This window comes from Babylonia areolata, chromosome 19, assembly GCF_041734735.1.
Source record: "Babylonia areolata isolate BAREFJ2019XMU chromosome 19, ASM4173473v1, whole genome shotgun sequence".
In the NCBI taxonomy this organism is placed as follows: domain Eukaryota; kingdom Metazoa; phylum Mollusca; class Gastropoda; order Neogastropoda; family Buccinidae; genus Babylonia; species Babylonia areolata.
In genome coordinates this window covers 20,670,722-20,684,622 of record NC_134894.1, presented here as the reverse complement: position 1 = coordinate 20,684,622, position 13,901 = coordinate 20,670,722, and the positions used below count along the sequence as shown (strand labels likewise).

The window sequence follows — 13,901 nt, the reverse complement described above, 5'->3', positions numbered from 1 at the left end:
AAGGGGAGGAGATGTAGTTGGTTTTGCTGAACAAAGGTAATGTAATTCCCGAAGAGGAAGAGCTGTAATTGGTTTTGCTGAATAAAGGTAATGTAATTCCCGAAGAGGAAGAGCTGTAATTGGTTTTGTTGAACAAAGGTAATGTAATTCCCAAAGGGGAGGAGATGTAATTGGTTTTGCTGAACAAAGGTAATGTAATTCCCGAAGAGGAAGAGCTGTAATTGGTTTTGTTGAACAAAGGTAATGTAGTTCCCGAAGAGGAAGAGCTGTAATTGGTTTTGCTGAACAAAGGTAATGTAATTCCCGAAGAGGAAGAGCTGTAATTGGTTTTGCTGAACAAAGGTAATGTAATTCCCAAAGGGGAGGAGATGTAGTTGGTTTTGTTGAACAAAGGTAATGTAACCTGTAATCTCAGTTTTGTCTCGGAAGAGGTGACAGCCCTTCACTTGATGAGGATACTCACCAGCACCAGGCTAACATACAATTCATTATGGACTGAATATTTCCCTAATGTCAAGTGCATATGTTTCAGCAATGTGCAGTTAAGCATATGAAGGTTGACTGTGATTTGATGAATTTGAATCACTTGCACGAAAGTGTGTCATCGCAAGTCACTGGGAACGTTGATGTTGATGTTTCCTTTTTAACTTTCTGCTTTCAGTATCAGTTGTTTCTTTGGTTAGATTAACGACTTCTCTTTTACGAAGTCCATTTAGTAATTTGTTGTAATTGTATCATAATATTTATTTCCAATACCCACCGTTTATTCCACACCCCGCCCCCCTTCTACCCGCTTTCCCCCAGCTCAACATTCAACACTCCCTTCTCTTCTGCCTTTTAATTGATAACTTTCAATATATATATATATATATATATATATATATATATATATATATATATGTGTGTGTGTGTGTGTGTGTGTGTGTGTGTGTGTAAAACCCCATAACCCCCCCAAAAAAACCAAAACAACAACAACAAAAAACAAACAAAAAAACGAAACAAACAAGAACAACCAACCAACCAACCAAAAACAAAACACAGCAAACAAAATGTCTCCATTCAGCAGTTGTGTGACTGGACATTGAACATTAAACTCCTCCTCCTCATCATCATCAGCGCTCAAGGGGTCACTGTGTCTGGGTGAACCACAATGTCTGTGTAACGTGGTGTCAACGGTTTTGATAAGAGGTTTGTGTGTGCTGTTCCGCCACTCTCTCCGTGTCTGTCTACCCGCCCGTCTGTCTGTCTGTCTGTCTACCTGTCTGACATTGTCAAATAGTGTTGAGATGATTTACAGACTGTCGGAAGCAATTGTGAATATGTCTTATTAACATTCACTTCCTTCATGTGTATGATAAATGATAATAAATATTTTACATGTTGCTTAGTTAAAAGATACATAGTTTGTTTTCCTCCACGTGTATCAGATACAATCTCTCTCATCCGACCAGTTTGCATGGCTAAACATGTTTCTTAAAAAAAAAAAGTTATATGATATATACAACAGTTTCATGCGCTCCCACGGGGTTTCTTATAAAAAATAGCATGAATTGTCTTTCGTCTTGAGAGGGCTCAGTGCTTGTGCGTGATTTATTTACTTCACAATGTGGCACCGCAACTGAACAAAAGTTTTACATGCACGGGGATCACAAGAGCTAAAAGCCATCAGCTTGTCAGAAGGATGGGAATTATCAACAAAGTTACAGTAACTCGAGTTTCAGGTTTAGTTTGAAGGAGGCAATAGATAAAAAACCCCCAAAAAACAAAAAACAACACAAAAAGCCTCACACGAAACCGAGCAGCATTAAACCAACGTACTAGTCAGGCCTTGAGAGCCTACCTCCAAGAACAAACAGTCCCTCCTGAGAACGAAATATACCAGGCTTCCTTCAGCTGAAGGCCAGCGCCCTTAGCAGAAATGGAGATAGTGTCACGCGCCAACCTGAAGAGAAAGGAGTGACTATCACTCGACCATCCAGTGCTGAGTGCCGTTATGTCACAGATACGGTCTGATTTCATTGGTTGTGCTTGTGCTATCGTAGGGCTTACCAATTTCTAACCAGGTCGTTTCGCTCATGACAAGGGAGGGAACGGAAAGTTTTTTTGTTTTTTTTTGGTTTTGATTTGTTGCTGACATGCTATAAATTACAGTGCTCAGCATGAACTGTTCACTTTCTGCACTCGTTGACATCAGTTGAGCATCAGAGGAGTCAAGACGAATACCAGCTGAACTACTCAAGCTCTTCAACAATTTTGAGTTCATTAGCAGCTCTCCTCTGTGAAACAAAACTTGTGAGTGCAAAACAGCAAGAACAAAAAAAGGTTGGTTCGCTGTTTATTAATTTTCTAATACATAATTATCTTGCTGTTTGTACGGATAATCCAATGGAGAAAATTAATGTAGATTCAGTAGTGACTTTTATCCTTATATTTAGAGATAAACAAATATACCACAAGACATTTCTCCAACAATGAATAAGAGACGGGCTTGAGGGGTTGGGAGAGTGACGATGTACATATCATTTTGTTTCACAACTAAAATACCAAATGGTAGCAACACTGTCATGTTGTTGGTCATGCTAAAACAAATAAAAAGCTGAAGGGAAAGTTTTGGTAATCATCATTGACTGTTTTGTCGACGGATATACAAGACTCATGACTCAATTTTTTTTTGTCAATGATTAAGATTTTAGGCATTCTCCAGTCTTCTATTTTCTCCCTGCAATAACAATAATGATGATAACGGTAACAATAACAATGAGGCTAACCTTAAAACATCATTTTGATTCAACAGTCACACAAGAACAAAGTGTTTACGATAGATATCGGACATTTCACTAACATTTCATCATCATAATGTTAGCAACACCACCATGATCTTGCACAAAGATTCACCAATTAAAAAAAAAAATGTTATAAGACGCGTCACTGTAGAACATAATCTCTTTTACCGCATGATAAATCAAGTTGCTTCGTTTTATTACTTTCCCAGCTGTTTTCACTCAGCTTAGTATGTTTTACTTGTTGACTTTCTCGTTTCACCTTTGTCATGACGATGTGTGCGTTGGAGTCAGACTGTTGACTGAGAGACTGTGTTGGGTGAGTGACGTGCCTGTACATTCACAAATAATTTCCAGTCGGATTCATAAAGATGATAATGCTGTGGTGGTGATGATGATGATTATGATGCTGTGGTGATGGTGGCGATAATTATGTATATCTTGATAATCAACTTATCAATACTGATTGGAATTTTACGACATGAAAATATAATAGTGTGTGTGTGTGTGTGTGTGTGTGTGTGTGTGTGTGTGCAGACATCAGAATGAACGGAACAGTCGACAGCATCATGAACGGAGTGGCAGCCAGCGTGCTGAAGGTGGGGGAGGGGCCGGGGGCGAGAGGCAGACTGGAGAAGGAAGCAGTGGAGGCCATCAACTTCTACATCAAGCCTGGCATCGGCGCTGAGCGCTCCGTGAAGGCCTACGACGACACCAGCGACAACTATGACCAGGTGGGCGGGTCCTCTTTTCCTCTGCTGTCTATCGGTCTGTCTGTCTGTCTATCTGATTGTCTGTTGCCGATTGACACAAAGTGCTCCGTCAAGGCATAAGACGACACCAGCGATAACTAGACCAGGTGAGCGGGTCCTCTTTTCCTCTGCTGTCTATCTGTCTGTCTGTCTATCTGTCTGATTGTCTGTCTGTCTGTTGCCGATTGACACAAAGCGCTGCGTCAAGGCCTAAGACAACACCGGTGATAACTATGACATGTGGGTGTGTGAAATTCGGGCTGCTCTCCCCAGGGAGAGCACGTCGCTACACTGAGCGCCACCCATTTTTTGCGTTTTTTCCTGCGTGCAGTATTATTTGTTTTTCCTATGGAAGTGGATTTTTCTATTGAATTTTGCCAGGGACAGCCCTTTTGTTGCCTTTCACGTGCGCTAAGTGCATGCTGCACACGGGACTTTGGTTTATCGTCTTATCCGAATGACTGGTGTCCAGACCACCACTCAAAGTCTAGTGGAGGGGGAGAAAATATTGGCGGCTGAGCCGTGATTCGAACCAGCGCGCTCAGATTCTCTTGCTTCCTAGGCGGACGCGTTACCTCAAGGCCATCACTCCACGTGATAGATAACTATGACCAGGCGGGTATATCCTGTTTTTCTCTTTCACCTGTCTGCCTGTTTGTCTGTTGCCCATGGACGCACAGCGTTCAGTGAAGGCCTATGACGAAACCACTTATAACTTCTCTTCGATCAAGTGGGGGCTAATGTCTGTCTGTAGTGGGGGCTAATGCCTGTCTATAGTGGGGGCTAATGTCTGTCTATAGTGGGGGCTAATGTCTGTCTATAGTGGGGGCTAATGTCTGTCTGTAGTGGGAGCGGTCTCCCGTCAACTCTCTCTTCATAGAATTTTGCTACTAGACTATTTGCGCTAAAAACAAAAGAATAAATGTAAAAAAAATTAATGGTTTGTCTCTACTGATTTCTGCTGATTTTCTTTTTCTTTCTTTTTGCACTGGTAAGGAAAATGATTTTGTCTCGTGCTTTAGAGGAGAAAAGTTGCATTATTAATGTATTATTGTTTGCTCGAGTGAGGTTTTCTTGTTGTGGTGTTGTTGTTTTTTTTGTGTGTCTTTTGACATCACTTTTTGTATAATGGTGTGTGAAAAAGATGTATGTGTGCAATGTTTCAATACCCACAAGGGGCTCATGAGATAAATTTCTGGTTTTGCCTTGTCTTTTCTGTATTGTATTGTATTACCTTTTCGCCACATCAGATTTCTCGGTGTGAATTTCAGTGGGTGCTTCTCCTGGAGAGCGCGTCGCCACAATGCAGCGCCACTCATATTTTTTTTTAATCTTTTTTTTTCTGTCACAAAGTATGTTTGATTTACTGTCAGATTTAATTTTCCTACAGAGTTTTGCCAGGGAGAACCCTTTTGTTACCGTGGGTTCTTTAACGAGCGCTCATTCTGGTTTACTATTAAGTAAGTTCATACAGATTTTTGCCAGACAGAACCCTTTTGTTGCCGTAATTTCTTTAACGTGCGCTCTGTGCGCACTGCACAGGGGACCTCAGTTTGTCGTCTTATCTAAATGACTAACACCCAGACCATCATGCTATAGCTATCAGAATAACAGTCAGTCAGCTGGACTCACGATGCTTTGTGTAACCGTTTCTGATACGAGCGAGTGTCACTCTTCGTTATCTGCTGCGTTGAGTCCCAAAGTAGGACATGGACTATCTTTACAGGACCTTGACATAAAACCTTCACCTTCTCCAGGAAATTAACAAATAATGAGGCCAGGAGATGAAATGATTAACAAATAGTAAAGAGTGGTAACCCTCTCCATTCAAAAGGTACACAACTTCAAGTCCGTGCTGCTTACGCTACCGATTCAGCTAGCACACAGGTAAATAAAAGGTACATTGGAACAAACCCGGACACTTCCTCAAAAAAGGAAGCGCCGGGCTTCACCTTCTTCAGTTTTAATATGGGCATTTAAAGCATGGCTATAAAATAAACGAAGGCTGCTGAGCCTGTAAAATTACAAATGGGAAAAGTCCATAAAAATGCGGATTTTAAGATAAAACTATCAAAGCTTATGACCGAGTATGACATAGCAGACTGTTATTTAAGCTGAAACAAATTGGTCTGTCGTGTCATGTTTATGACTATGTTAAAACCTTTTTAAGTGGGAGATATATAGTGGCAAAAGTGGGAGTAATTTTATCAATCTCTAGGCCTATAAACATGGGAATCCCACAGGGATCCATTATTTCTCCATTGTTGTTCAACATTATGCTCTATGATTTACACACATGTTTTTCATCATCTACCAAGCTGGCTCAGTATGCTGATGATGTTGCTAAATGGATTCAGACATCCTTGGGGAAAAGGACAAGCCTACATTACATCAATTATGTACAGAAACATTTTCAGGGTGAACTCGATAGACTGAGTAGCTATATGCAACTCTAATGGTTTTGAGTTTTCTGTAGAAAAAACACATTTGATCCTCTTTAATAATGGTTATAATCCCAGCAAACTGCCACGATTTTTTTGGGATGACGTGAAATATTTTTCAAGTCGGAAATAAAATTTCTTGGGATCCTATTTACTTCAAAACTAAACTGGAAGAAACACATTGATTCAATGGTGACTAAAGCAGTTAAAAGTCTAAATTTCTTAAAAAAATGTAAGTCACTCTCCTTGGGGACAAGACTCCAAAATTCTTTTACATTTAGCGACATCTCTCGTAAGATCGAGATTGACCTACGGTCAAGAAATTTTCTTTTCTGCTCCGCCGACGTTTCTAAAGAAGCTGCGAATAATTGACAGTAAAGCTGTGAAACTGGCTTTAGGGGTACCTGTGCATACTAAGACCTCAGAAGCCTATAAGCTTGCGGTTTCCATGATTTCAGTAAGTGGAATGTTTCAATAACGAATCATTTTACTTTATCTAGTATTTGCTTTTCCTTTTTCCTGTCTAACCCGAGTGTCTCTGATTTCAGTACGTGAATGCCTTTCAATACGCGGGCCCCCAGCAGGTGGCCAAGACGATCAGCAGTCTGTATCCTGAACAGAGCCAGAGGGAGAGTGTTCGGATCTTGGATGTGGCCGCTGGCACAGGTCTGGTCGGGGTTGAGGTGAGAAAAGTTGTGTGTGGGGCGATGGGTGGGTGGGTGCGTGCACGAGCGTGTGTGTGCGTGCGTGCGTGCGTGCGTGTGTGTGTGTGTGTGTGTGTGTGTGTGTGTGTGTGTGTGTGTGTGTGTTCCTCCTAGAACTGAGACTGAAACTGTCTATTCAGAAAAAAAGGCTTGTTAATGTGCATTTGCTTGCTTACTCGGGTGAACTTGTGCTGTTGTTTGTTTACTTTTTGACACCACACCTTTTGTTTGTATCATGTGTGTTAAAAAATGTTCATTGTGTATCGTTTCAAAGCCAGGGGGCGGGGGACACATGGAATAGAGGTCTAAATGAAACGTTGTGCCTTGCCTTGCCTGAACACAGATGCACAAGGAAGGGTTCCGGAACATGGACGCCCTGGACCCCAGTCAGGGCATGCTGAACGTGGCCTCCAGGAGAGGCATCTACGGGCGACTCTTCACAGAGTACATCGATGACAAGGAACTGCCCATCGAGAAGGGTCAGTCTGAATGACTGACTGATTTGTTGTGTGGTAGACCGAAGGAAGCTCCGGTCTTTTTTTCTTTTTCTATTTCCATTTTTTATCACTGTTAGAAAAACCAAACAAACGATTACACACATACGCGCGCGCGCGCTCGCGAAACACACACGCACATACATTAACACTCACAAACATGCACACTCATTCATACACACACACACACACACATAAACACACGCACACACATAAACATACACACACTCACACATTTTCACACACACACACACACACACACACACACACACACACACACACACACACACACACACACACTAATATATAGATCTGCTCAAATTGTTTAGCTACTGCTTTTTTGTTTATCTTGAACATTATAATTTTTTTGTCACACAGACATTCTATCAAAAAAGAAGAAAAAAAAGATCAATCACACACACACACACAGTCATAGATACACACAGCCTCTTCTCTCTCTCTCTCTCTCTCTCTCTCTCTCTCTCTCTCTGTCTCTCATTAAATACATATGTGTTATTGTAACTGATGTAGATTAGCAAGGACAGGTTGGAAGAATGGGCCATGTCCAAAATCTTACTCCTTGAATAAAAAAACGTTTTGAGTTCTGAGTTCTCTCTGTGAACACAGATTAAAAACAACAACAACAACAACAAAATCAACGAAGACGAAGGATCCAGAGAACATTCAGCATGGATCCCTATCAACAACAAAATCAACGGAGACGTGTTTCAGAATTCAGAAAATAATCCAGTATGGACCCTCTCATCCCTTCAATGACAAAGACATAATTCATCAACAACAGCAACACCACCACCACCACTATCAACACCTGTATTGTTGCCTGTATTGTTTGTGCCTTAAATTGTTAGTGGTGTGTGTTTTTTTCAGGATGGTTGTGGTGTGATTCCAGATTCCTATGATTCCATGGTCATCTGCGGTGGTATGGGCGAGAACCAGATTCCTTGCTCTGCTCTCCACGAAATGATTCGTCTTGTCAAACCAGGTACAGCGAGAGAATGGGTCTTTCTTCTACCAGACTAGGTTTAAAAAAAAAAGAAAAAGTTCTACGACAATGAGGTTATACCATTAACTCTTTTGAGTCATAGAGAAACAAGGAAACATGACGATAACGTGAGCACGGCAACAGAGGAAGAGCGAACGTATTCCAAACAAAAGGGACAACAGGGGAGGTAACAACAGCAACAACAACAAAATAAAAGGTCAAAGGAAATCAGACAGTTTGATACGCAATACAATAAGAACAGCGAAAGCAATACTCCGTAATCAAACGCACAGATCACAACTTGGAATCGCAAACAAATGTGACTGAAGTGTTGGACTCTGTATCTGACTAGTTGAGCCTGACGTGGGAAGTGGGGGGTGTGAGGTGGAGGGTGGCAACAACAATGGCATAGTGTAACAAAATAAAAATGCACAATGATTTGTTATTTTAATAAAAAATGATAATAATAATAATGAATATTTGGATGCCCTTTCTCCAGAGAGCCCAGAGCGTTTACAAATACAGTTACACGTACATACATTGATGCAGATACACTCCATAACATTCATTTTCCTTTTCGCATCATAATATAGACGGATCACACACACACACAGACACACCGACACACGCACGCACACCAGGTATTCATACTAATACCGCTCCATTCCTCTCTCCACCGACCAACAATCGCAGCCACACGTGACACACAGGCCGGGAAAAAAAACAACAACACCCCCCCCCCCACCCCCCATACATACATATATCTGTATGTGTATGTTTCAGAGTTTGTTTATTCCCATTAACTCTTTTGAGTCATAGAGAAACAAGGAAACATGACAATAACCGTGAATGCAGTCCACAATATAAGGGAAATAACTCATCTCACATTCACAACAGGACAACGGTATTCTCTCCCTTTCTTTCTTGTGTCGCGATGTGTGTGGTTTTGCATGCATATGTTCCAAGGACTCTCTCTCTCTGTGTGAATGTTGTTTTATTTTGTGTTGTTTGAAGGACGATTTTATTCTGTGTCGTTTTGTATACGGTTCAGTCGTGTTGTACATGCATCAGCATAGTTTAATCTGTGTAGTTTTAAAGCAATGTATTTTTCCTGATTTGTCGCTGTTTATTTTTGTTGCTTGCTGTCTTGTAATCAACGACTGTAAAAGGAGAGCTGCTTAGTTCTTTTTATAGTTTCCTAAATTTGTTTTCGAAATGCTGGATTGCACTTTGAGTTTAGATATTGTCGTGGGAGTTTATATTTTGTCAGGAACTTGGTATTCAAGGTGTAGAATATTTGTGAAATACATGTTGAGTACATTTCAGTGATGTAATTGATGTTTTTTAACCTCGATAAGAAATCCAAATACAGACTTGTGACTGACATCTGGACGTGTAAGCTCTTTCATAACTCAGCGCAGAGACAGCCCTTCACTGACATCCTGACCTGTAAGTTCTTTCATATCTCAGAGCGGTGACAGCCCTTCACTGACATCCTGACCTGTAAGCTCTTTCATATCTCAGCGCGGTGACAGCCTTTCACTGACATCCTGACCTGTAAGCTCTTTCATAAGCCCTTCACTTACTAGAACATCATTTTTCAGCACCCGTCAAAGGGTTGATATAACGAGGTTGGATAATTTCCGTTTGGATTTGATGATCTCCGCTTCGTGCTTTTGGTTGGATGTGGACGTGTGCTTTTCTTCGGTTTGACGTCTGTCCATCTGCGTGATTTTAGTCGATTGGATGTGGTAGATGTAGATGTTGGATGTGTGCAGGAAAGAAGAAGGTGGCAGAATGGTTAAGAAGCTCATCTGGCAATACAGAGTCCGTGAGGGTTTAGGTTCGAATCCCATTCTTGCCCTTCCCCCAAATGTGACTGGAAAATCAAACCGAACGTCCAGTCATTCGGATGAGACGATAAACCGAAGTCCCATGTGTAACGCGCACTTGGCGCACTAAAAAAGAACCCATGACAACAAAAGTATTGTCGATCCTCTGGCAAAATTCTGTAGACGATTTCCTCTCTGATAGGAACACAAGCATGCCCTGAAGACCTAACGAAACACGTTGGGTTACTCTGCTGGTCAGGCATCTGCCTGGCAGATGTGGTTTAGCGTATATGGATTTGTTCGAACGCTGTGACGCCTCCTTGAGTAACTGAACTGAACTGAACTGGTGACATTGGGCAACTTAACATGTCATCGTCGTCGGCGAATATGAAGAGACGTGAGGAGAGGACGATAAGAGGAGAAAAGTGACGCCTCCTTGAGAAACAAACTGGTGATGGTGATTATGATGATCATATGGATACTTATATAGCTGGAGACCAAGCTGTAAGCGCTTTACAAACGCGAGGTCATTTGCACAACAGGCTGCCTACCCAGGAATAGCCGACTGACGGCTGACATTTGGACTCTCAATTTCATTCGTTTCCTGTGTCATTCAATCAGGTTTCAGTCACGCACACATATACTCATACATACACGGTGATGTGTTGCAGGCGGGTACATCCTGAACATGACGCGGGCGGAGAACCTGGCCAAGTGCTCGGACTACGTGGGGCGGCTGGAGAAGCTGATGGAGCAGCTGGAGTCTGACGGCAAGTGGAGGGAGGTGGCCAGAACCACATTCCCCAACTTCCTCAAGGGGCGGGACGGGCTGATGCTGGTGCACCAGGTGCTCTAAGGGAGAGAGGGAGGCTCTTGCAAGGCTCGCACAAACACACACACTCACACACACGCACATACACGTTGCGCCTACCTCACTAATCGGATCTGCTTCATCGTCATCATCATCATCATCATTATCATCGCTTGTCAACAGTCAACGGTTAACGGTACATGTACCAAAGACTTCTTTTTCGATGTTCCTTCTCATCCTTTACGCTTTGGCGTCAATGGTTGAGAGTCCAGGTGTTTTTTCTTCTTTTTTTCTCTCACCTCTTCACGAACATTAGCTCTCTCCCGAAATAAAAACAAGAACAGTTCATTCGTTCTTTTGTTCTTTAACGTCTTTTCACCAGTTATGTGATGCTAGGCGGAACAAGAACAGAAACAAGAACAGTCATCATTGTCAAAGTAGCGGAGAACCATCCGCTTTCCACTGGTTTAGACTGCTCGTAATTATTGTAACATGACAGGAAAATCTCTGTCCTCAGATGTCACAGTCCATCCCTGGAAGCTAAAGCGAAGACCCTGTAATTATACTATGCATATAGGGTATTTTGGCTAAAGTCGAGGGATGAAAAAATCGTTCGCGAGGGCTTGTGTTTTTTGTCCGGTGACGTTCCCCCCATGTGCGTCACGGAGTTACACACTCCCACTCGCTCCGATCAGGAAATGTCGCATTATTTATTGCTCACTTACTGCCCACTGTGCCCCTCTGGCATGGCATGTCAGGCAGAAACGAAGAACCGTCGTCAGTCTTGTCTGCTTTGGGGCCAGTCTCTGAATGGTGGCCCAGGTGTGGCTTCAGGGTCTGGGAGTTCTCTTGACTCTCGAGGTCCGTCACACGTCACACGAGACAGTGCTGGTCTCCTCTGTTGCTGTTTCCGGAACAAAGCCGCGTCCAAAACCCCCAACATGAAATGAAATGAAAATTCTCTCCTTGTTGAAAATAGCCTATATTAGGCTTTTATACCAAGGAGAGGGGGCGATTAACAATAGAAAAAAAACCCTCCCCAACCTAGAGGACCAGATATTTTCTCCCCCTCCACTAGACCTTGAGTGGTGGTCTGGACACTAGTCATTCGGATGTGACGATAAACCGAGGTCCCGTGTGCAGCATGCACTTAGCGCACGTAAAAGAACCCACGGCAACAAAAGGGTTGTTCCTGGCAAAATTCTGTAGAAAAATCCACTTCGATAGGAAAAACAAATAAAATTGCACGCAGAAAAAAATACAAAAAAATGGGTGGCGCTGTAGTATAGCGACGCGCTCTCCCTGGGGAGAGCAGCCCGAATTTCACACAGAGAAATCTGTTGTGACAAAAAGAGAAATACAATACAATACAATACAATACAATGTTTATCATTCATGACAGGTTTAATGCCCAGTCCATCGCAAGGGCCACGTCAGGCTGTTCCTTTTGTCAGCCGACACCTGTCCGATTCAACACGCTGAGACGATAAAAAAACAAAAACAAACAAAAAACAACAACAACAGACAACAACAACAACAACAACACCAACCAGCCACACAACCAGCCAACCACTCCCAGAAAACGTTGGCCAGGGATAAAATTGTCATAGTAAAATATGTACCAAAAAAAAAAAAAAAAAAAAAAAAAAAAAAAAGGAAGAAGAAACCCCAGTGACGTTCTTCTTCGACAATTTTACTCAGAGTAAACTACTAGACTGAGGATCTTCAGGTTTCAATTTTTTTTTTTTTTTATATCTGTGTGAAACGGTCGGTAAATTTGCTTTGTTGTAGGACCTTGGGAATTTGTGATGTAGATTGAATTAACTTGAATAGTACTATTGTATAGTGCCTTCAGGTGTAGTTGGGCTGGTTGGTTGTGTTTATTGTAGCATGTGTTTCACTATGGTATTCTCTTCCAAGAGGATCTGATTCTTCAACAGCCACAATAAAAAAAGAAAAGAAAAAAGACTTGAAACAAACGTCGTTGGAACTGAACTTATTCTGTATACTGCTGCGTGCATGCGTGCTTCTGAGTATCAATGTGGTTGTGTGTGTGTGTGTGTGTGTGTTTGAGAGAGAGAGAGAGAGAGAGAGAGAGAGAGAGAGAGAGAGAGATGGACAGATAGACAAACAGACCGACAGACAGACACTATGGAAAGACAGAGAAACAGACAAACAAACACAAACGATCTGTATCCCCACTGCAAAGCAAAACTCAACAATACCTATCTGCGCGCTTGCGCGTGCACACACACACACATACACACGCACGCACGCACGCACGCAACACACACACACACACACACACACACGACACAATGATCCATTCTTGCACTTCTCTTTCTTTTGTGACAGTGAGCTTCGCTCAGTTTCAGTTTCAAGGAGGTGTCGATGCGTGCGGGACTTATCCATAAACGCTGCACCACATCTGCTCAAAAAAAACACACAAAACAAAACAAACCACCACCAACAACACAAAAACCACAATGAGTAACGGGATAACGACATCTCTTTCAAAGACGCCTACGCCTTCCTGTAATCATATAAATCTAATCGCGACAGCATGCACCCGTAGGTGCAAAATGCCACACGAAAAGAGTATGCATGCACATTAACTCTCTCCATACGAACGGCGAAAGAGACGACGTTAACAGCGTTTCACCCCAATTACCATCATCAAAATATTGCAAGCGGAAGGCTCTTATACTGAAGAGGTGAATGTTGACAAAGAATACCACAATTCTGACGACGGAAGCTAAAGCTTGGGTCATTCAGACACCCACTGGACATCCGAGGGGTCTGTGTAGAGGAGAAGAGAGGACTGGCCGTACTGAGTGAGTTAATCGACGACGACAACGACGCGGTGTTGCAATACTTAGGCTGGACCATATTTCCATCATAATGCTTTCCATCATACCCCCAGAGCCATGGCATAAACGACAGAAAATTAAAGGATTCATTCCTTCTCAATATGATATCAGATGCTTCAAATCTCATAGAGATCCTTAGTAATCATTCACACCCCTTTCTTGGTCAGATATATGTGTTTAACAATTATTTTGGTCGTCTCTTCATTTAAGACAT

The 13,901-nt window shown here is 42.2% G+C and overlaps 2 protein-coding genes across 2 annotated transcripts in view; one reads left to right on the top strand and one right to left on the bottom strand.

Annotated features, from left to right (window-relative positions):
- Positions 1 to 2,167: 2,167 nt before the first annotated feature.
- On the top strand, positions 2,168 to 12,483 carry LOC143293530 (methyltransferase-like protein 27). The gene is made up of 6 exons (XM_076604446.1): positions 2,168 to 2,322; positions 3,318 to 3,514; positions 6,522 to 6,656; positions 7,021 to 7,156; positions 8,082 to 8,174; positions 10,678 to 12,483. The coding sequence occupies exons 2-6, from the start codon at positions 3,326 to 3,328 to the stop codon at positions 10,860 to 10,862; spliced, it is 738 nt and encodes a 245-aa protein (XP_076460561.1). The 5' UTR covers positions 2,168 to 2,322; positions 3,318 to 3,325; the 3' UTR covers positions 10,863 to 12,483.
- LOC143294119 (calcitonin gene-related peptide type 1 receptor-like) overlaps positions 11,535 to 13,901 on the bottom strand; it is a 124,382-nt gene continuing 122,015 nt past the window's right edge. The window contains exon 15 of the mRNA XM_076605550.1: positions 11,535 to 11,670. Coding sequence (XP_076461665.1) covers positions 11,535 to 11,670 — 136 coding nt within the window. The remainder of the gene's footprint in view (positions 11,671 to 13,901) is intronic.

What these genes read in the sequence shown, in the direction of transcription:
- LOC143293530 (XM_076604446.1), top strand. Translation starts at nt 3,326, where the DNA reads ATGAACGGAACAGTCGACAGCATCATGAACGGAGTGGCAGCCAGCGTG. An exon ending in CAGGTCTGGTCGGGGTTGAG is followed by an intron (nt 6,657 to 7,020) that starts GTGAGAAAAGTT and finishes GCCTGAACACAG; the next exon opens with ATGCACAAGGAAGGGTTCCG. An exon ending in GGAACTGCCCATCGAGAAGG is followed by an intron (nt 7,157 to 8,081) that starts GTCAGTCTGAAT and finishes GTGTGATTCCAG; the next exon opens with ATTCCTATGATTCCATGGTC.